We start from the raw sequence: 24,934 nt of genomic DNA, 5'->3' as shown, positions 1-24,934 counted from the left end.
TGATGTATGGGTTAACATTTAAGCTGATGAGTTTTTCAATGATACCCGAGTGGGGTATTGTATCGAAGGCCTTCGCCAGATCGAGGTAGGCTGTATGGACTGCCTTTCCCTCATCAATGGCTTTGTTGACTGTTTCGAAAAGTCAACCAAGTTTAGAAGGCATGATCTGCCTTTGACAAAGCCAAACTGGGATGGATCCAAAGTCTGCAAATTCCCTATGTCTTTATTTATGAGGTCCATTATGATCCTCTCCATGGCTTTGCAGATAAGGCTTGTCAAGCTAAAAGGGCGGAAATTTCCAGGGTCGGAGGAGGCACCGCCTTTGTGAAGTGGGACCACAGTTGCAGTGCGCCACTCCTGGGTACATATCCAGAGGTAAGACTATGATTAAACAGCTGTCCTAGCTGTGGGTTTAATTCCTCATTGAGTTCGTGGAGCACACAGCCGGGGACACCATCAGGTCCCATGGATGCTGTGTTTTTTGCTTTGGAGAGAGCAGTTCTCACTTGGGCGTTGGAGATGTTTTGGGGGCTGCAATCGCTTGGTATAGATATCTCTCCTTTTGGGGAGGGGAGAAGTTTGCACTGAACCTGTCAGCCAGTATGTTGGCAATGTTTGTAGGATCAGTAATCTTCACATCATTTTGAACTAGTTCTGAGCATATCTGGGAGTTTCCTCCCAGGTTTCTAACATAGCTAAAGAAGGCCTTATGATTGTCTTTTGAGTCTTTAGCTATTTTTCTCTCAAAATTTGCTTTGGATGATTTTATGAGAGCTCTTAGTTTTTACTTATAGTGATCAAGGGTGTCTTACCTTTTAAGGATTTTGCTCTATCTTGTAGTAGCTTCTTCCTTTTGTTGTAGAGTTTGTTTATGGCTGGGGTCCACCAGACTGGACGCTTGCCTTTGGTACAAAGAGTCTTTGTTTTGCTTGGGATTGCCTTATCCATGCAGTCCTGCAGGTGCTGGTAGAAGGCATTTGTAAGTGATTCAGCGGCTTGAGTACTGTTTTCCGCCGGCTCGGGGCCTTAAAGGAGACCACACTAGTCTTTAGAAGTGTGAAGTCGGCTTCGAAGTTCTTTACTGTGGTCTTTTTATTTTCAGGTGGGGTGGGATGAGGACCTCCAGCGAGATTAGTTTGTGATCTGATCTCACCAGTGAGGGTATACTTCGGTGTTGAACATTGTGCTCCCATGTTCGTGATGATGAGATCAAGTATGTTTTCTCCTCTTGTGGGGATGGTGACTAGTTGTTCCATGGCATTTGAGTTTATGAATTCCAGGAACTTTTGGGCTAGGGTGTTTGGGCTTGAGTAGTGTTCCCAGTCTATATTAGGGTAATTGAAGTCACCTAGTATGATGGTGTTTGGTGATACATTTATCCCTCTAGTGTTTTCAGGAAGGCCATGTGAGGTTCCTGAGTTTGTGAGGGTGGCCTGTAACATGCTACAATTTGCAGAGCAGTCTTGCCTATGGTTAATTGCACCTGGATGGTCTCCGATGCATCGTGCGTTGCCACCAGTCTTGAGGTGTGGGTGTCCTTGATGAATATGGATACCCCTCCTTTCTTGGTATTGTCCGGATTTTGGGGCGGAACGCATGATAAGAGGTAAAACCTGATAGTGCTGGGGTGCTCTCAGGAGCCTTGAACCAGGTTTCTGTCACTGCACAGACATCGATGTTCTCCATACTGAGAAGGGCCTCGAGTGCGTGCATTTTGAGATTTAGACTTCTGGCATTGAGCCGCATTACCCTTAGTTTTTTTTCCTTTTTTGTGTTCTAGGGTGGTAGGTTTAGAATTTGAGCCGTGCCTAAGAAAGGCACTATCGGGGTGGCAAGAGCCTTTGCCAATATCCGGAATCCGAGGGCTGACAGGTGCAAGCCGTCCCTTGCGAAGCAGCGTGGCTTGTCCAGCATGTCATCCCAGGCAGACAGACATTGGATCCCCTTTGAATGACACCAGAGTTTAAGCCAATTGTTAAAGCTGATCATCTTATCTCTGTATTGTGGCATCATTCTTGGTGAAGGTAGGATACTGCTGAAGGTCAGGGTCATACCTGCCTGGGCTACATAATCAGAGAGCTCCTCAATGTCTCTTTTCATGTAGTCCAAGGAGGTACGTCTCAGGTCGTTTACACCAGCATGGACAATGACTGAGTCGTATTTGTACCTGCTGTTGAGAGACCTGAGTGCTTGCGTTATGTGGCGGATTCTAGCACCCGACAGGCAGCTTACTGTGACCTTCTCCTTACTCAGTCTGGTGAGTGGGACGTCAGTGTGTCTGACTATGGAGTCACCAATGACTAGTGTGTCTGGCATTGTGTTTGGCCTTAAGGGCTGTGACTGTTTGACACTCTGACTGTGAGGTCTATGTGTTGGCACAGTATCTTTGTGAAATACCAAAATGTATTTACATATTATGACAGAAACATATTTTCAGTGAATACCATTTTTTCCATACACCATTTCCATCTTAAAATGGCAACACTGTAGTCACCTTAGACCTCAAAGTGAAGACATTTTACATGAATGATGCTTGCCTCTCTGTTCCCACTTACTTATGGTTAGATTTACATCTCTTGAATGATGCACTTGCTCTGAGACAGAAGAGAAATTTATCTTGGAAACAGTTCTGATGGTATCGCTCTAATGAGTAAAACGTAAGGTGGAAACCATCTCGTGGTTCAATATTTGGAGCAACATTGAGGCTAATAATATGCTTCTCAGTGGCTTTCCCACTACTGCTTCGAGAGTTAATGATATTTTGGTAGTTCATACCATAGTAAACATAATTCCTTATTATCCTCTTCAAAACATATTGCAAATGTTACCAGACAGCCAGTTAAACAGAAGGAAAAGCAGTTTTTATTGTAAGAGGGCTGCTAACAAGCAACAAAATGTAGTGATATATGTGAACCTATCCATGATGTCACTCAGTGGTATACGGCAGACTGGTTCTAGGTATAACCTGACATCTATTTCCATTTCTTTCTACCTCTGAAAATCCATCGGAAACATGTTACTGAATATTCAGGCACTGAGACAGAGACATGTCAGTGAGCATTCAGCCATTTAAACAGTAGTGAAAGTAGCAGCATTTATAGTGACATACTAGTTAATGGGACCTACAGAGCATGCGCAAGTGAAACAAAGAGGAAACAAAACACATGCAGGAAAAATACAGTGTACAAGAGTCAAAGGACTGTAATAATCTGTTAGTGTGGTGTGTGCACATATCCTTTCAGAACCTTTTCAACAATGACTTAGGATACAAGGACAAATGTTACGTACAGAGACAGTTTAGAGTAGCCAATCGGTCTAGGCACTATGCATGTATTCAGCATTCTGATACTAATATCTAACTGGTAGTGATGAAGATATGGGAATTTTGAGCAACAGGAGAGGCAGAATTAAGAACTAAACCATCAGGATGGGAAAGTGAATAACCATGCACCAAGTAAAAATGTCTGTGGTCCACATCACAACCTAGTAGTGATTTAGATAAAACAATATTTTTAATGTGTGTATTTATTTATTTAGTTAATTAATTTCTTTGTTTATTTTTTGCAAACAGAGTAAGCGAAATGGTCCTTGAGGAAAACACACAGAGTAAAGCCACATAAAAAGAGGGAGGGCATGCATAACTGTGATGTCTTATTTCCATTTTAGTATGTATTTACTGAATATGGTGATGTAACTATGTGCCTACACCAAAGTGCAATAAAGATAATTTTAGTGGTGTAGAATAACATCATCTAATATAGCCTGTGAGGTCATGATCTTACCACTAACTACTGTAGTTTCAATGAAAAACAAAATGGCGCATCTCTGCCATAAAGAACTACAGACAAAACTGGTGACAGAATGCTTGTGCAAATTATTAAATTTCAAGAAAGGATGAGGAATATATAAGAGATAAACTTATTGGCAAGGAAATAGGGATCTGGACTATTCAGGGAAAATAAACCTTTGCACTGGACAGAAGTGAGAAAACCCAAGGTTAAATTTAGACTTTGATGGAAGAGTTAAATGTCTGCCTTCTGTATTTGTCGCAGCTGTTAAGTACATGCGATTTATATTTTATCATTGCTACTTTAAAGTCCTTACTTTCTGACATCTTATATTAATTTTTGTATAATTTAGTTATATTTTATTCTATAATAAGCAACATACAGTAAATTTTGCTGTACATCTAGTTATATCAATATTTTTTTTTGTACTTGTTTTCACTTTTATGACAGGGGTGGGAGCTATTATGGGTGACATTTACATAAGTGTGGCAATGCAATGATAGCAGTATTACTGAGTACAGGAAAACTGAAGTGAAGAAACTGTGTTCTATTTTAATCAAATGATCGAAATATACTGAAAGTTTGTAGTCACTGAGGTCATTTGATTTCAGAATTAGAATATTTAGAACCATGAAGAGTGAAACATGGTCTACCTACAGAAAAACTTTAATGTCTGCTTAATTTTAACAATTTTGTAATATTGTTTTATTTATTTTATTTTACATTATTATGATGGACAAAGCTCTTAATGTTAGTGGAGTCAATGATTTGAAATATACCCATATTTAATAACTTCCCGTATAAAAAAACTGCATTGGACAACATCTACACTGATTATCCTATGGTCATGCTCTGCTATATTGTTAAGTTTTTGAAGATAGTCATAAAGTGGTCATAGGATCTCTGCAGGCTCACACAGCTCACCGCCTTTCCAGGCCCATGAACCCCATCATCCATGATGATACTTGAAGGCTAAACCCTCTTTGGGTAACTAACAGGTCATACTGCTTATGATTCTACTTAAGTACCATTGATTTGCATCAGTCAGAGGTGTCTGTCTCCTGTGAGATGATTTACCTTTAAACTACTGGCTGCTTCATGCCTAAAATATGGTTGGAAAACCTTTGCTAGGGGTATGCTAGTGGACCTCATTCAAGACCCACCAGTTATCTACAGAGTTTTATTGTACACACATTTACTTACATTAGCAGGTACATTGCATCTCATTTTAAAGAAGACATCAGATAGTGCCACTTCTTGAGGCTGGGGACTAATGGCTACACTTTTGGTTTTACCAAAAATATTCAGCTTATTTCATATTTGTCCTCCAACAAAGAGAAAATGCTACCAGTGGTATACTTAATACTTCCAGATGAACTGACCATCAAACTTTATGAGCCTATTTTTAATGTTATCACACAGTTTTTCCTTTGTTCCACTGAAACAGCTTAATATTTGATGTTTGTGTTTCTCTACATACATTAAACTCCAGTGTGACTGCTGTGGAAATAATCACAAGTATTTTATGATTATGTGGCCTAGCTGAAATTAAAATTGATTTAATTTTTTATTAAAAAACTCATATCGGATTGGTCAAGGCCCGGGTTAACAACGACCGCCACCAGTACTGTTGGCCAACAGGGTGCTGCCGGAAATTAGGCTACTGTTGGCTGAAGGAGGAGAAGAGGCGGAAGGCATGCCCGAAGGCAGGTAAGGGCTAGGACTGGGATAGTGAGGGTCAGAACTTTGAATGTTGGCAGTATGACTGGTATAGGGAGGGAGCTAGCTGATATGATGAACTGAAGGACGGCTGGTATATTGTGTGTGCAAGAGACCAGATGGAAGGGGAGCAAGGCTAGGTGTATTGGAGGTGGTTTCAAATTGATTTATCATGGTGTGGATGGGAGGAGAAATGGCGTAGGCATTATCCTGAAGGAAGAGTATGCTAAGAGTGTTTTGGCAGTGAAAAGAGTGTCGGATAGAGTGATGTTTATGAAGCTGGAAATTGATGGTGTAATGATGAATGTTGTTACTGCATATGTTCCACAAGTTGGGTGTGCGATGGATGAGAAAGAAAAATTTTGGAGTGAGTTAGATGAAGTGGTGATGACTGAACCCAAGGGTGAGAGACTGGTGATTGGAGCAGATTTCAATGGGCATGTTATTGAAGGGAACAGAGGGGACGAGGAAGTGATGGGTAGGTATGGTGTTAAAGGAATGGAGAAGGTCAGATGGTAGTGAATTTTGCAAAAAGGATGGACATGGCTGTGATGAATATACAAGAGTGGAGGAAGATGCACACAGGTGGATTATATCTTATGTAGAAGGGCCAATCTGAAGGAGATTTTAGACTGTAAAGTGGTGGCAGGGGAAAGTGTAGTTAGGCAGCATAGGATGGTGGTTTGTAGGGTGACACTGGTGATCAAGAAGAGGAGGAGGAGTGTGAGGGCAGCACCAAGGATCAAATGGTGGAAATTGAAAAAGGGTAATTGTGAGGTGATGTTCAGGGAAGAGTTAAGACAGGCACTGGGTGGCAGTGAAGAGTTACCGAATAGCTGGGTAACTACAGCAGAGCTAGTAAGAGAGATGGCTAGAAGGGTGCTTGGTGTGACATCTGGAAAGAAGAAGGAGGACAAGGAGACCTGGTGATGGAATGAAGAAGTACAGGAGAGTATACAGAGAAAGAGGGTGGCGAAGAAGTAGTGGGATTGTTAAAGAAATGAAGAAAGTAGACAAGAGTATAAGGAGATGAGATGCATGGCAAAGAGAGACGTGGCGAAGGCTAAAGGATAAGGCGTATGAAGAGTTGTACAAAAGGTTGGACACTAAGGAGGGAGAAAGGGACCTGTATCGATTGGCTAGACAGAAGGACTGAGCTAGTAAAGATGTGCAGCAGGTAAGGGTGATAAAGATAATGAGGGAAACGTACTCACAAGCGAGGAGAGTGTGTTGAGCAGATGGAAAGAGTACTTTGAGGGGTTGATGAATGAAGAGAATGAGAGGGAGAGAAGGTTGGATGATGTGTGGATACTGAATCATGAAGTGCAGTGGATTAGCAAGGAGGAAGTAAGGATAGCTATGAAGAGGATGAAGAACGGAAAGGCTGTTGGTCCAGATGACATACCTGTGGAAGCATGGAGGTGTTTAGGTGAAATGGCAGTGGAGTTTTTAACTAGATTGTTTAATGAAATCTTGGAAAGTGAGAGGCTGTCTGAGGAATGGAGAAAAAGTGTTTTGGTACTAATTTTTAAGAATAAGGGTGATGTGCAGAGCTGTAGTAACTACAGAGGGATTAAACTGATCTGTCACAGCATGAAGTTATGGGAAAGAGTAGTGGAAGCTAGGTTAAGAAGGGAGGTGATGATTAGTGATCAGCAGTATGGTTTCATGCCAGGAAAGAGCACTACAGATGCGATGTTTGCTCTAAGATTGTTGAGGGAGAAGTACAGAGAAGGTCAGAAGGAGTTGCATTGTGTTTTTGTGGATTTAGAGAAAGCATATGACAGGGTGCCTAGAGAGGAGTTGTGGTATTGTATGAGGAAGTCGGGAGTGTCAGAGAAGTATGTAAGAGTGGTACAAGATATGTACAAGGGTAGTGAAACTGTGGTGAGGTCTGCGGTGGGAGTGACGGATGCATTTAAGGTAGAGGTGGGATTACATCAAGGATCAGCTCTGAGTCCTTTCTTATTTGCAATGATGATGGACAGGTTGACAGACGAGATCAGACAGGAGTCCCCGTGGACTATGATGTTTACAGATGACATTGTGATCTGTAGTGAGGGTAGGGAACAGGTGGAGACGACCCTGGAGAGGTGGAGATATGCTCTAGAGAGAAGAGGAATGAAGGTCAGCAGGACTAAGACAGAATATATGTGTGTGAATAAGAGGAAGGATAGAGGAATGGTGAGGATGCAGGGAGTAGAGGTGGTGAAGGTGAATGAGTTTAAGTACTTGGGATCAACAGTTCAGAGTAATGGTGAGTGTGGAAGATAGGTGAAGAAGAGAGTACAGGCCAGATGGAGTGGGTGGAGAAGAGTGTCAGGAGTAATTTGTGACAGACAAGTACCAGTAAGAGTGAAAGGGAAGGTCTACAAGAGGGTAGTGAGACCAGCTATGTTATACGGGTTGGAGACAGTGGTGTTGACAAAAAGGCAGGAGTCAGAGTTTGACGTGGCAGAGTTGAAGATATTTAGGTTTGCACTGGGTGTGACGAGGATGGACAGGATTAGGAATAAGTATATTAGAGGGTCAGCCCAGGTTGGAAGGTTTGGAGACAAAGCCAGAGAGGCAAGATTACATTGGTTTGTACATGTGCTGAGGAGGGATGCAGAGTATATTGGGAAAAAGATGCTAAGGATGAAGCTGCCAGGTAACAGGAAAAGTGGAAGGCCTAATATAAGGTTTATGAATGTGGTGAGAGAGGATATGCAGGTGGTTGGTGTGACAGAGCAAGATGCAGTGGACAGGAGGAAATGGAAACAGTTGATCTGCTGTGGCGACCCCTAACGGGAGCAGCCGAAAGAAGAAGGAGAAGATTAAAAAAAATTTCAGAGATGGAGGCCAAGATGCTCACATAATCTTTATCAGTATTTATTTGTGAATTTTTTATTGTTACTGAATGTTACACAAAATGTACTTACAAAATAAAATAAAAAAGGCTCACCCTGATTGCTTTTCTCCAAGCGTAGGTTATAATTCCATCTACCCAGCTGTGAGAAGCTGTTTCATGACCAAAAAGCAGTGCAAAATCATCTACAGCCAGGGGGTTGATCTTCACAAGTCTCTGTGTGGAGGACATCTCAGGAGCATGAATGCGTGGTGAGGAAGGCTGCTGATCAACTTGAAGGAGACCAAGGGCTTGCACTAAGGTAGAAATGCAAGTACTTTTTCCAGACCCTGGAGAACCAGCTACAATTATTCCTTATGAAAGAAAAAATATAATGTTTGGGATTTTTAATGACGTTTGACCTCTCTTTAAATAACATATGTCTAGCCAAAGGTGTGCAGTAATTTACATCTCAAAAAATCTAGGGAAAGATATGCAGTTATTTTTATTGTAGGAGCAGTAATAAACAACAATGAAATATTACTTTGGAGTCATAATGTCAGATTGTATTAAAACATGCAAATGAGTGATATAAGAGTAAAATCTTATCTGTCTATCCATTTATCTTTTTATCTATCCACCTGTCTATGCATATATCAAGTATCAAGTATCATATATCAAGTACAAATATGACTCCGTCATTGTCCATGCCGGTGTGAATGACCTGAGATGTACCTCCCTGGACTACATGAAAAGAGACATAGAGGAGCTCTCTGATTATGTAGCCCAGGCTGGTATGACCCTGACCCTGAGCAGCATCTTGCCCTCACCAAGAATGATGCCACAATACAAAGACAAGATGACCAGCTTTAATAATTGGCTCAAATACTGGTGTCATTCTAGGGGGATCCAATGTCTGTCTGCTTGGGATGACATGCTGTTGCATCTGTCACCACTGGGCTTCCAGATATTGGCTAAGGCTCTTGCCTCTCCCATAGTGCCTTTGGCTCAAAAGACAAACCCACCTCCTTAGAAAAAAAATGGAAAAATTAAGGGTAATGCTGCTCAGAAGTCTAAATCTCAAGATGCAGGCTCCTCAGTATGGAGGACATCCATGTCTGTGCAGTAACTGAAACCTGGTTCAAGGCTCCTGAGAGCACCGCTACCAGGCTATACCTTGTATCATGCTGTCCATATTCATCAAGGACACCCACACCTCCAGGTTAGTGGCAACACATGAAGCATCAGAGACCATCCAGGTGCAACTAACCATAGGCAAAACTGCTATACAACTGGTAGCATGTTACAGACCACCCTCCCAATCTCAGGAACCCCACTCAGCCTTCCTGAAGACATTGGAGGACATGAATGTCTCACCAAACACCATCATATTGGGAGACTTCAACTACCCTAACATAGACTGGGTGCATTATTCTAGCCCAAACACCCTAGCCCAAAGGTTCCTGGAATTCATAAATTCAAACGCAATGGAACAGGTAGTCACCTCTCCCACAAGGGGAGATAATATACTAGACCTGATCATCACAAACATGGGGACAAAGTGCTCCACACCAGAAGTATACCCTTCACTAGTGAGATCTGACCACAAACTAATTACCCTGGATATACATATCCCACCTCCACCCCCAACACAAAAGACTACAGTGAAAAACTTCTCAAAAGCCGACTTTTCACTTCTTAAAACTGAGATGGTATCCTTTAAACCCACTAGGACAGTGGAAACCACATCCCACAATGCAGAATCCTTCACAAATGCTTTCTACGGACATCTCCAAGAATGCATGGATCATGCAATCCCAAATAAAACCAAGACCCTCTCCACCAAGGGCAGGCGTCCTGTCTGGTGGACCCCAGCCATAAACAAATTGTATAACAAAAGAAGGAAGCTACTGCACGTCAGAGCAAAATCCCATAAAGAGAAGGCATCTCTGATCAGCACTAGTAGAAAGCTACGTTCTCTCATAAAAACATCCAAGGCCAACTTTGAGAGAAAAATCGCTATGGACACTAAAGATAACCACAAGGCCTTCTTGAGCTATGTTAGAAACCTGGGCGGAAACCCTCAGATATGTTCAGAGTTAGTTCACAATGACAAAAAATACACTGAACCCACAGATATTGCCAACATTCTGGAAGACAGGTTCAGTGCAAATTTCTCTCCTCCCTCACCCCCAAAAGAAGAAATACTTATCCCAGCTGAATGTAACCTCCCTGTCATCTCAGATGTCCAGGTGAGAACCGCCCTCAGCAAAGCTAAAAACACAGCATCAATGGGACCTGACGGTATCCCGGGTTGCGTGCTACGTGAACTCCAAGAGGAGCTAAACCCGGACATAAAAATGCTATTTAACATTAGCCTTACTACAGGATATGTACCTGAAAACTGGCGTACAGCAACAGTAGTCCCACTCCACAAAGGAGGCACCTCTACTGACCCTGGTAACTACCACCCCATAAGCTTAACCAGCCTGGTCTGCAAAGCTATGGAAAGAATCATTATGGAAGTAATAAACAGAGACATTGGGGACTTACAGACACTTGATCCCACCCAGTTCGGCTTTGCAAAAGGCAGATCCTGCCTTTTAAACCTGATTGACTTTTTCGAAACAGTCACTAGAGCCATTGACGAGGGCAAAGCAGTCCATACAGCCTACCTGGACTTGGCTAAAGCTTTCGACACAATACCCCACTCTGGCATCATAAACAAGCTCAACAGCTTAAATGTAAATCCATATGTCACAAGATGGGTGGCAAACTGGCTAAAGGATAGAACCCATAAAGTCAAAATCACTGGAGCCATGTCAGACTCAAAGCCAGTGACAAGCGGTGTCCCACAGGGCTCTGTCCTGGGACCCCTCTTGTTCGGCATTTATTTCTCAGATGTGGAAGCAAACATGGGAGGGTTGTGGCTGACAAAGTTCGCAGATGACTGCAAACTAGGCGCCATAGTCGATGCACTAGCTGACACATACATCCTACAGAAAGGCCTCACTGAAACGGACAACTGGTGCCGGAGTCATGGCCTTAAACTAAATGCCAAAAAATGTATAGTCATCCCCTTTGGGAAAAACAAAGTGCCCACAAATTATCACACAGGCGGTAACCCACTGAGTATGGAAAAAGTAATCAAAGACCTGGGGACCCAAGTCAATAGTGACCTCTCATTTGACACCCACGTTGCCAAAGTGGTTAGAAAGACTTTCTACCTTGCCCACCTTATCATGGATGGATTCACATCCAGATCAAAGGAGGTCATTGTGCCCCTGTACTCCTCCCTTATCAGGCCCATGATTGAGTACAATGCCCCATTTGGTATGTACCTCACCCGGCACTTGCAACAGCTAGAGAGACCCCAAAAGTACCTCACCAAGAGGATCAAGGGTCTCCAACATATGTCATATGCTGCCAGACTAAAGAAACTCCAACTCTATTCAGTAGCATACCGCCTACTCAGAGGTGATCTGTGCCTGACGTACAAGGCCATGTCCAATCAGGAATTGATGGACATGCTCCACCTCAAAAAATCCAACTCCATCAGAACCACAAGAGCTAAAGATTTGAACCTCAGCACAAATATGAATAGGACATGCTGGAGGGACAGATTCATAATCCAGAGGCTTCCCATACTCTGGAACAGAATCCCAGTTCATGTTAGGCAAAGCCCCTCACTGACTCTCTTTAAGAGAAATCTTGATGAGTGGATGGGAGATCGTAGGTTTACCCCAGGGGTCATCTCTGTGTCACTACTAGACAGAGGCACAGTAAACTAATTCTATTATGTAAGGGGGTCTTCACTGTGTCACTACTAGACAGAGGCACAGTATTCTAAATCTATTCTGTACACTTTTGTACCATTACATGGGGTGGCAAAAGCCACATCACTATGGCTAGGCTTATAAATGCCCCAGGGCAGATAGCCTAGTACCAATCTATGAAACTATGAAACTATGAAACTATCAAATCTTGAAAACAATAAGGACATTTTCCTCAGACATAAAATACTTCAATAACTTCTTAAAAAATGAACAGATTAACATTCAAAATAAGACACATAACTAAATGTGGGAATGATAAAATTGCTCTGAAACAAGAATATTGAGTTCTGCATTTCTCAAAGTGATTCAAGTCAGTATTTTGGAAAGTAAACAGTTTAAAAATTCACAGGTTTGACTAGAAGACTGAAAGGGTGATAAGACACATAGGGCATAGCCTTGCCAGCAGTGAAACATACTTTATTATTCTGCTGTGCTAATGTTTTTAGCTCATCTGGAGTGTTGTCTTTGGTTCTGAAAGCTGTCTCTGCAAAGAAATGGATGTAACATGTGCAGTCTGTGGAAGAACAACAGAAATGGTGCAACATCTACCAGAAATCACAGAAAGAAAATCTGTGGAGTGTACAGTTTAGAGAGAGGTGAGTGGGTATGTTAGGAACATTAAATAACTACAGAGGATTAAAACTTAATACAGCAGCATATTTTTGGAAAAATGTATAAGAAGATAAGAGATACATTCTGAGGGGAGAGCTTTGCTCAATAGCAATATGGATGGGAAACAAGCAAATGCATCATGGCAACCCATTCTTCAGGCAGTAGCAATAAATAAAAAGTGGAAGGGAGTTTTACATAAAGATAACAAAATGTAAGTTATAGGCCATGATCAGCTAATTAGCCTACAGCCCCCCAAACAGGCAAACTGTGTTGTTGGAGGAATTCTTTCAGATTCTTCAACTTATATTTCCATGTTTTCATAATTTATATAATCAATAACGACAAGAAAACATTGACAACATTTAGGTAACATAAATACTAATTATAAAACATTAAGTACAAAAAAACACTAAGTGCAATCATCTAAATATCTTAGTATGTCTGTTAATTAATGTTACTGAAAAAGTCTGGAGAATAAGTTGTGATTTTGAGCCATCAGAAGACAGAGAAAGACTAATGTAGGCAGCCAATATGAGAAGAGTGAGACTCAAAGAGACACAGTGGTTACTCACTGGTCCTCTCTTAATGGTGATGATGATGAAAGAGGACTGAAGAATTCAGCTGTAAATTTTGCCAGACAATATACATCCGTACTATACCTACTCGTTTAACAGAGTAGCATTTTCAAGTTTCCTCATAGTCCCAGCAGTGCATTAAACATTTCATCTTTTGGCAAAACAGTTATGTGACTATATCACTTGTAGAAAAGGTTGTTAACAGTGGCATGCTCATTCTTCATCACTCCCACCCAAATTGAAAAAAGAAAGTGTCAAATTAGTGAAGCTAGTTTTGGCGAAGGTGAAATGTCTGAGTACTGTTTGTCTAAACTAACTTTCCTAACAGGAAATATACCAACTCCAAGGTAGCACAACAGTGGAAAAAGAGGCAAACTCCACTGTATATATATAGAGACATGTGTGGTGTTGTTTGTGTTAATTGTATGTTTTGGTGTCTGTGTGCTTTGGTCGGAGATTAACCGGAGAGTCTGATTGATAGTGTGGTGAAGCTTTGCTTGATAGCTGTCATTGCTTCGTGTTGCGTATGCAAGGTTTTTTTTCTTTCTTTCTCATCTCTCTCGGTATAGAGGGAGTCTCGAGACATTGCCTTATATGTAGTTAAGTAATGTTTTACTTACTATTTCCCGCCGGAACTTTGAAAGCTTAATTTTCATGATGAGCCCGAGACTGTGATATCCATTGTGGCTGGAAAGCTCGGAGCTTTCTTAAAACATCATCATGAAGGCGTCGGAAGTAAATTGATCTTCTGATCCTCACTGGGAAGCTACTGAATCAAATTTGTTTCCTCAGACAGCATACGGAAAGAAGATATAACTAGATTACTACTTTCAACTTATTGCAAGACATTATATGCAATAATCTCTTAAATAAATAGGGATTATACTACGCATGTAGCCTAAATACTTTTTCTGATCATCATAGGTATTCTTGAGCCTTATGTATTTATAAACGAATAGTATTCTCATAAAATATTTGCTTCATGTATGACAAGGGTGCAGATATCTTGATGAGAAATATTAGTTGTGATGTGTGCGTTTTTGGAAGATTTAATAACGCTACAAGCTGTTTATATACTTGTGTTACATGTACATTTTTTATAACTATTGACTTGCTGAGAAAATATTCATGAAGCATTTATCAAAATGTTAAATGTATAGACGTATATAATAGGTTATCTCAGTTATTTTATGAATGCATTTGTGTAATAGGCTGATAGGGATAGGCAGCAATAATATTGCAAGGACAGGTGCATTAAAAATAGTTAGATCTGTTTATCATTAGAAAATGTGAAATTTTCATCTTTTGTTTTGTTAATGAAATAGCTTTTCAAAATTCAAAGATAGTATAAGCTATAATTGAATAATAAAAAGCTCATTATATTTAAATAAGACTTTTATATAGTATACAGGAGCTATTTAAACACTTTGCTTCTTTGAACTAATATGACCTTTTCACTAGTTTTCAGTATGGTGATGGACCCTTTGAGGTAACTCAAATTAATGCAATGAATGGAAGATCAGACTTTTAAGGTTTATTAGTCACTCTTCTATGAAAGACTGCACCGGGGTGTTTGGTTACAAGAAAACTAGCAGGATGTTGTTGGTTTTACTTCTTGATGAGTAATCACTATATTTGGTTTCTGGCAAAGAAGTGTAGTGTTCATTTCTTTCAGAACAATCAGTATGTTAGTTGATTATTAGTAAAATCACTTTTATTAGCATCTTATTTATTAGCTGCCAATGTTAGTGGTTATTGAAGGCCCTTAGGTGATTCATTTACAACTATGTCCCAGTTAGCTGATCACCTATGGCAGTACTGCATATCACACTTCAGCCTTTATTAGCCATATTTCGGTAATAAAATAATGCCATAGTCTATTTTTAAGGTACTTATCAAATGTGATTGCTTTAAAACAGAAGAGTGAACTAATAGATCATAGTAGTTCTTAATAACCTACTAACTAATGTAAGAAAATTCTGTACTTTATTCCTAAGATGTAGCTGTCATCAATTTACTAATTGACACAACGTTATATCTATACATTTGGTTCATACAAAAAAAATGTTTATGTTATTGATGAGAAGCCTTATGTTTATAGTTATGACTATAGACATTTAGGCAGGTGCTGATTGGATGCTGCTTTTGATAGGAGGTTGATTTGAGTGACAGATGTCATTCGAGTTAGGAGTTTTAAACTCTAGAGGGGTTCGGGTTGGTTATTTTGTTTCATGTTTATGTTATAAATATTTTCTAATAACTTTTCAGATGTTCATATCTTATGTAGTAGGAAATAACCTTAATTTTAAGAATATGATACTCTTACACTATGTTTGTTCTAATGATCATAATAGTATTCCTATTAGATATATTCTTGTGTATTTCTTAGATCAGTATGTTTATATTTACATCATTTAATTTTCAATGACTACACTAAAAGGTGTATCAGTTAACATTAATGGTTTAAATAATCCTAATAAAAGGAGGAATTTAACTAGATCTCTTAAGTTACATAAATCCCAGTTAGTATTTTTACAAGAAACTCAATTAATAACAGAGGATATATTCAGACTTGAATCTAAAACATATAAGATTTTAGTAAGTTCTGAACATACTAAGAAAAAGAGAGGAGTAGCTATCCTATGGAACAGCATAATGCCTTTTCCTAAAATAATAGATACATATAAGGATAATAAAGGGATGTTTTGTGTAGTCACCATAGAAATAAACAGTAAACTTTTCACATTGATTAACATATATTGGATCCCAGGGATAGGGATAAACACAATGAAACAACATCTAGATCAAATTGTACTATTCTCTAAAGGGATCATTATTTTGGCAGGAGATTTCAATTGTATTCTAGATTACAAAGACTCTAGTACTAATGGGAAGAGAAAAATATCTACATCATCTAAATTATTAAAATACTTTTCAGATACTTATTTTTTGAAAGATATATAAATTATTTTGCAGATACTACTTCTTTGTTTTACACCTTTTTTTCTCATAGACATAACTCATACTCGAGGATAGATAGAGTTTTTATTTCTAATAATTTAACAGATTCCTTAAAGAAATCAGCAGTGATTTCATGTCCTTTATCAGATCATAATTCTATAATTTTTGAAGTGGTAGTCAATCCAAATTTTAATATTCATATAAAAAGGATCCCATCTTATATCACAAAATTAAAATATTTTAATGATTTCATTTCTACAGAAGTACAGAATTTTTTAGAACTTAACAATACTAATGATATATCAGAAATTTACATATGGGATGCCCTAAAAGCTTATCTATATGGTAGGATATTGAATTGGTACAACAAAAAAGAAATCTTGGGATAAAGAGCTGCAAGATATACAATGTAAATTAGACACTTTAAAACTTAGTAATATGGGTGATAAAGATATATCAGATAAAAGAAAGTAAATAAATATGTTAAATAATAAATATCTAGAAATATTAAAACATAAAACTATGATCAATATAGAAAAATTCAAGTTTATAAATTTGTCTTCTAACCCTAAATCCTTAAAAATTCTTGCTAATAAAACAAAAAAATTAAATAGATTTAATCATATAAATGAAATATTCTCCCCTAAAAAAGGAAAAATGGTATTGGAAATTCATAATATATTAACTGAATTTAGAGAGTTTTTTATAAACATCAACCAAACAACTACTGAAATTAACTCTACAGAGGAAATAAAAACATTTGTTAATAAATACACTAAAACACGACTTTCAGAGGAACAAGGGATTTCTATTGATAAACAAATATATTTCAAAGAACTTCAAACTCACATTACCAAATTAAAACAAAATAAAGCACAGTGTAATGACAGCATTCCTGAAATTTACAAATTACTACCTATAAATGGTCTAAAATTGCTTTATAAAGTATTTAATCTTGTTTAGGACAAAAACATAATTCCACCTTCTTGGAAATATACTTTTATTTCTCCTATTTTAAAATCTAACAAAGATCCCTCTAAGTGCACCTCCTATAGACCCATCTCCCTATTAAACACTGATTACAAATTATGTATGTCCATTTATGCAGAAAGGCTTAAAACACTTTTACCCAAATTAGTTGATAGTGATCAAACGGGGTTTATAATGAAGAGAACTTCGTATGATAACGTTAAAATAATATTAACTTTAATTGATTTGGTTGAAAATCTTAAAACAAATTTAACCCAAGTTAGTTTAGATATAAATTGTGCTTTCGACTCAGTTACATGGGGATATTTGTTCACTCTATTAAAGGAATTAAATTTCTCCAATAATTTTATCAATCTAGTCACTCTGTTATATGAAGGTAGCCAAGCTTATGTTAAAACTGGCATTAGTATATCTCAAAATATACCAATAGTAAAAGGTACTAAGCAAGGGTGTCCTTTATCCCCTCTTTTATTTTCATTAGTTATGGAACCATGGGCAAATTTAATAAGACATGATACAGATATTGAAGGATACAAGTTAAACCCCACTATATCATCTACAATACAAATGTTGCAGATGACATATTGATTACTCTTGGGAGTAGAAGGGAATCTATACAAAAACCTTTTAAAAACATGGAATATTTTCAAAAAAATTCCGGCCTTACTTTTAATAATAATAAAACACAAATTCTTTTAACAGGTTCAAAATAATACAATATACCTGATGAATATAATGAATATATAGCTCAGTCTCAACAAATAGCATATTTAGGTATAATTATTACTAACCATATTAAAGATACCATTCAAATAAATTATAATAAAAGTCTATTAAAGACGGAATATTTAATAAATAAATGGAACAAATTACCCTTGTCTATGGATGATAGACTTTTAATAATAAAGATGATCCTTCTCCCCAAAATCTTATATATAATTCAATCTTTATCTATACCTCCTTCTTACCAAATAATTAAAAAATGTAATTCAATGATTCAGAAATTTTTGTGGTTCCCAAACAAGCCAAGGATTGCATTAACATACCATATGTATAATTGGAATAATGGGGGTATAGCCTTACCAAATTTAGAAATGTATTCAATTTCATCAGTATTTAATACAATCTCTCATCTCATTGATGTGGAATATACTGCTAAGTGGAAAGAGTTTATAGAGGTATTGTCACAAAATACCAAAGATGTAAACAGTTCCTATAAGCTAAATATAATTAATAATCCATTTATTTGGAGGTTAAAAGATTATATTTCTGAATTTTCTTCTCTGAGTTTTAACTCTAAGTATATAGTTTTTCTTTTAAAATAATTTAAAAATTTTATATTTAAATATAATATATATATAAGGATTGGCTTTTTTTACTCTACCCTATAGCCTACACACACAGATCTATTTTCTCTTCAGATTATACAAAAATGTCTATATTTCAGCAAAAGCATTTAACATTTTGGCACCAAATGAAGATAAATAATGAGATAAAATCCAATAGTTTACTCTTGGAAGAGTATAAACTTGATTCTTGTTTATGGTTAAAGCTTCAAGAAGCTAAACAATATGTATTAATTAAATTGGATTCTATGTCTCCTATAATTAGGAAAAAAATTCCCAAGCTAATACAATATATGATTTTATCAGTTTTGCATAAATCTCCTGCTAATAACAAGTTATCAAACATTTATAGGGCAATTAAATGTGATTTAGATACACATTCAGATAATTATTGGAAATATTTTTCTTTAATTAATAATAATCCCCCTTCTGAGAAAGACAAATGTAATATTTTACAATCAGCAAGTATGACTACTTCTTCTTTAAAATGGAAATTATTCACATGGAGATTTTTAAATAGATCATTTATCACTCCTCATAATATAAGTATATTTTCTGAAAAGAATATAACATGTTGGAGATGTAATATTGAATTGAATGCTGACTGGTCTCATATGTTTTATAATTGCATATATTTAAGGAAATTTTGGGATGATATCAATAATTTGTTGCAAACAATTTTTACTGATAATTTCTTTATATCTAAATCACTTGTTTTATTTAATACTCCTGTTCCTGATTGTGTAAAAGAGAATAAGTACCCTTTGGTTTGGTCTATACTATCTATAGCTAGAAAAACAATCACTAAGAATTGGAAATCTAGTACAGCACCTACATTTTTGGAATTTAAAAATATACTCCTTGAAACGTGTAATTTGGAAATGTTAACTATTAAATATAGATCATCTAGGAATACTACATCATATAATTCATGGAATATCATCTATGAACTTCTAGAAAAATAGTTTATTAATTTATGTAAACAGATGATTTTTATTAATCCTACAGCTACATTAAGAAATTTTTTTTTGCATGATGAACGTCTTTGTACATAGTTTAGTTACATTGTTTTATATATTAGAAAGTTTGTTTTTTTAATTTCTTGTTTTTTAACTTTAAAGAAAAAAATGTTATAATTTCATGGAAATATTTGTTCATTTTAATAATTATTTAATAAAATTCTTTGGAAAAAAAAATCTTCTTGATGCAGAAGTAATGACTTCACCTTCAAAACCAGTAAATACAGACATGAGACTTGCCAAAAGGACATAGATTATGATTACAATATAATTTATTGCATTATATATATATATATATATATATATATATATATATATATATATATAAACACCATTGTTAAATATCTAAAAACAATGGTAGACAATAATTTAAACTTTAAACACTATGTATTATATCTACCAAAATCAGAAAAGCACATTGTGTAGCTCATCAACATCTGAAATCCATGAATAATTACTCTGGGGAGAGCAGTGTAACACTTTATACCTTACTGATATGACCCTTTCTTCAGTACAATATTATATTTGGTAGCCTTCGATTATATAGCTGGAGTCTATTGTACTGATAACACATTTCGTTTATGTACTTTCTATATGCATTTTTAGTTTTAATGCATGTATTGAAATGTCTTAATATAAACTTATAGAATTTCAGTTGCATCTTTTTCTAACATTTTGCACTGATATTTTTAATTTTCTTTTTCTGTCTTCTTAGAGCAGGTTTATAGCAGTTTTGTGGCTGGATGCATGTTTTAATGTTAATGTATTCTTAAATTAAGTATTCTCATTTTGTCTTAATTAATTGCCTATTAAGCTTATTGGCTTAATTAATTGCTGCTTGTGTAGCTGCTATATAAGAATACACTGTTGCTCTACAGTTTTTATGGTCTGAGGAAGCGTACTGAAAAGTACGTGAAAGCGCTTACCAAATAAATTCTCAATTTTATTTTGTCGTGCAGAGTCCGAAGTTTTATTTTTACCATTTACCTTCAGTTCGATTAACTAAGGATTCTGTTGAAGTGGTGGTCTATTACTATTTTTTATTACTATTTTCTCTTTAGTTCCATCACTACGCACGACATGGCAAATCCTAATGTGGAGTTAGATTACGTTCCAGAGCCGAGGATAACTCACAGCAAAGAACAGTGGATAACAATGCTGAATACAGAATTCAATCCTTTATTGGATCTGGACCTTAGAGCACCGAATGGTAATCACAGTGACATTAATCATGATAACCTGCAAATGTTTAATTCTGCATTTAAAATCTTAGAAAATGATTTATACAAGTTTCAACATTTAAATTGGCAAAGAAAGCATATGGAAGCTTGTAAACGCTTTAAGCTTATTCCCCATGGTATGCGCATACTTTGCATGCCTACATACGGTGATGCCCATCCTGTTTTACTCAAGAGATGGCAAGAGCTCAATTTAGAAACCAGTATGAAATATGTGCAGTTATTAATTGACTACTTTGCCCCTCTAGAAAAAGAACTTTTGACCAAAATCAATTGTGCACAACAGGAATTGAATAGAACTTTTCCTGATGATCATTTCCAACATAGGATGGACAATTTATACACCCAGGTCAGCTCCTATGCTTCACGACTACAGCAGATTAAACATAAGAAACTAGAACGAGATTATCAAGATTTCGCTTCTGGGAATGTGTTCGTTTGGCCCAGAAGAGAACCACCTAACACTGTTTCCCGTATGCATCCTCCGGACCAGGCGCCTCATGATGACACCTTACTAGCGCCAGTCAGGGTCGACTCTGTTGCTCCACTTTCAACGAGAGCCGTTCAAGTGAATGTTTCAGGAGAAACATTCACTACACCACCGGAGACTCCCATTTCCGCTACATCTGCAGCAGTTACATCTACCCCACTTCCAAACCAGGAAGCAGATCGAGTTAGAACAGCTCCAAGGGATTTGGGAGCGGTTCCAAAAAACGGCACTCCACTTTCTCCTTTTTTGCCATACCGGATAAGGAGTTCTGCCCCATTGAGAGAACAGCAGAACAGCTGGGGCAACAAGAAACGAAAATTATCGGAGGAGAATGCAGCCTTCCAGAGAAGGCGACAGAAACCGTAGAGACCGAACTTTTTTTCAATCTTTCGAGGTATGTTTTGTCTGTACATGACAAGGACTTACTTAACAGAGGGCTGTCCTTTATACCTTCTCAAGGAAGCCTCCTATATGATTTACTGTTAGATGTTAGAATGTTTGGGCGTGCTCTTGCACTAAAGATATTTTTTAAATCAAAATCTAATACTGACAGTGTTTCAGCTAATGAAATAACTTTGTTTAAAAGAAAAAGTAACTTTTCTCCTATATTACCAGCGCATGTTGAGTTATTTATTAAACTTTGTGAAAAGGACATTTACAATTATTGTACAAGCACAAAGAAGAAATGTATGTTTTATAATATGACCAAGGATTTACAAAATTCATTATTTACTTTAACTAATGAACCCAGCCTAATTTTCAGACCTGTTGACAAGGGAGGAGGTGTGGCAATTTTTGATAGCATGAGTTATCATTCACTGATGATAGATATGTTAAGTGATGAATTTACCTACCAGAAAATAGATAAAGTAAAAATGGCAAGCATCACAACTAGGATTAAAGATGAGCTATATGATCTGCTTATGTGTGGCCAAATATCACAAGTTTTGTATGAATATTTCATGGTAGATAACCCACAGGTGCCTTTAATTAAAGGACTACCTAAAATGCACAAAGGTGTTGCCCCTCCTCCCTTAAGACCTATAGTAGCTAGTGAGAAATGGGCAACTGAAAATATTTCTGTGTATTTGGAGAAAACTATGAGACCTCTACTTAATGAAATTCCAAGCATCCTCAGAGACACCTACCAACTTCTGGAGTCCCTTGACTCCATTGACAAAACTTTGGTAAAAGGAAAACATCTTTTAGTTACCATGGACGTTAATAGCCTTTTTACGTCCATACCTAATGTCGAGGGGATACAAGCTGTGAGGGAATTGCTGTCAACCTTCCAAGTGAAAAGGAATGATGCCATTTTAATCTGCCAACTATTGGATTTAGTTTTGTACAACAATGTGTTTGCCTTTGGTGGGTGCCTATACCTACAGACCTCTGGCGTAGCTATGGGCACCCCCTGTGCAAACACGTATGCAAACTTAGTTATGTACAAATGGGAGAAGGATTATGTTTTCACTCACCCACTTTTTAAGCAAGTTATAGCTTATTACCGTTTTGTTGACGATATCCTATTGATTTGGGAAGGTTCCATAGAAGATTTTTTCACTTTTAAAAGTTATTTAGAAACTACTACAACCTTCCTCAAGTTCACAGCACAAGTTTCATTTGATTCTGTGAACTTTTTGGATATAACTTTGGATATTAGAAATGGCTCCTTGTATTCAACTTTGTTTAGAAAGAACTGCTGGAGGAATACTATATTACGCTATGATAGCATGCACCCACGGCATGTATTCAAAGGGGTAGTTAAAAGCCAGTTCATTAGGCTTCAAAAAATCTGTAAGGACCCAATAGATTTGACTGCTGAAGCAGATAAATTAGAACACCTACTCATAGATAGACATTATGATCCAAATTTAGTTAGAACAATTAGGATGCAACTACTCAAAGATGTAGAGCCCCCCATTTGTATTACATATGCTCACCCTCACCATACATACACCATTCATGAACCTTTTTCCACAGAAAAGTTAAGCTTCGTTACTACTTATACCAATGACAGTTGCATTGTTAGAGAGATAGTGAACAACAACTGGAAGGTACTCATGACAGATACCTTCACTCGACAACTTGTAGGTAATGTTCCACATTTTACATATAGGAACAACAAGAATCTCAAAAGGTTGCTTTGTGATAGACCAATTTTCACTAAACCCATTCCACATGTAGCTTTAGGTACTTTTCCTTGTAGATGCTGTAACTACTGTAAACTCATTACGAAGGAACAAATTTTTGTACATCCAGAAATAAAATACACCTTTAAACCTAGGCTTTTTGCTACCTGTGATACTTCAGGGTTAGTGTATTTAGCCACGTGCCTACAATGTCCTGCATTTTATGTAGGTCTTACGAAGCGTAAGTTAAAAAATAGGATTTACAATCACACCTATGATATAAAGAAAATGAATGAGCTAAATGCTTTGGCAAAGCATGTGGATAGCTTCCCTAACCATTCCTTTGTGTTCAGGGTGCTGGAAATTGTAACACCCAATGTTAGAGGGGGAGATTACCAGAATTTCCTTGAACTAAAGGAACTGAAATGGATTTTGAGATTGAGAGGGCATTACCCACCAGGTTTACACCTATATGTTTCCATAAAATCATATCTTAACACACGTAGATGAGATTTAGCTGAACAGCATTTCTGTGTTTCATGAATTTTTGTTTCATGCATCCTTGTTTTCTTTCCCTCCCTGCTCCCCCCTCCCCTCCCTTTCTCCTCATTTACCCCTTGTTTCACAATTTTACTCAGTTTTTGTAAAACTGTTTTAGTATGTTCTCTACACAGTTAAAGTGAGTTTATGTGTCAGTGGCCTTTTAGACATTTCTTGTTTGCCTGATTGTTATGTCCTTTTTGTAAGCCTTTTATGTAAAAGAGCTTTCACATTTCTAGGTTTTAAATTCATCTATTGTACTGATAACACATTTCGTTTATGTACTTTCTATATGCATTTTTAGTTTTAATGCATGTACTGAAATGTCTTAATATAAACTTATAGAATTTTCAGTTGTATCTTTTTCTAACACTTTGCATTGATATTTTTAGTTTTCTTTTTCTGTTTTTTTAGAGCAGGTTTATAGCAGTTTTGTGGATGGATGGATGTTTTTAATGTTAATGTATTCTTAAATTAAGCATTCTTATTTTGTCTTAATTAATTGCCTATTAAGCATATTGGCTTAATTAATTGCTGCTTGTGTAGCTGCTATATAAAAATACACTGTTGCCCTACAGTTTTTATGGTCTGAGGAAGCGTACTGAAAAGTACGTGAAAGCGCTTACCAAATAAATTCTCAATTTTATTTTGTCGTGCAGAGTCCGAAGTTTTATTTTTACCATTTACCATTTTATAACATGTTGGAGATGTAATATTGAATTGAATGCTGACTGGTCTCATATGTTTTATAATTGCATATATTTAAGGAAATTTTGGGATGATATCAATAATTTGTTGCAAACAATTTTTACTGATAATTTCTTTATATCTAAATCACTTGTTTTATTTAATACTCCTGTT

At 37.0% G+C, this 24,934-nt stretch overlaps 1 protein-coding gene across 1 annotated transcript in view; it reads right to left on the bottom strand.

Annotated features, from left to right (window-relative positions):
* The window catches only part of LOC122814238 (dynein axonemal heavy chain 5-like), a 3,525,594-nt gene that overhangs the window by 1,818,921 nt on the left and 1,681,739 nt on the right, over positions 1-24,934 (bottom strand). Inside the window, exon 57 of the mRNA XM_044086840.1 lies at positions 8,452-8,708. Within this exon, the coding sequence (XP_043942775.1) occupies positions 8,452-8,708 (257 nt within the window). The remainder of the gene's footprint in view (positions 1-8,451; positions 8,709-24,934) is intronic.

This window comes from Protopterus annectens, chromosome 1.part1 (assembly GCF_019279795.1).
Source record: "Protopterus annectens isolate FY-2018-M chromosome 1.part1, PAN1.0, whole genome shotgun sequence".
NCBI classification, from domain to species: domain Eukaryota; kingdom Metazoa; phylum Chordata; order Ceratodontiformes; family Protopteridae; genus Protopterus; species Protopterus annectens.
This window is presented reverse-complemented; position numbering and strand designations above follow the sequence as displayed.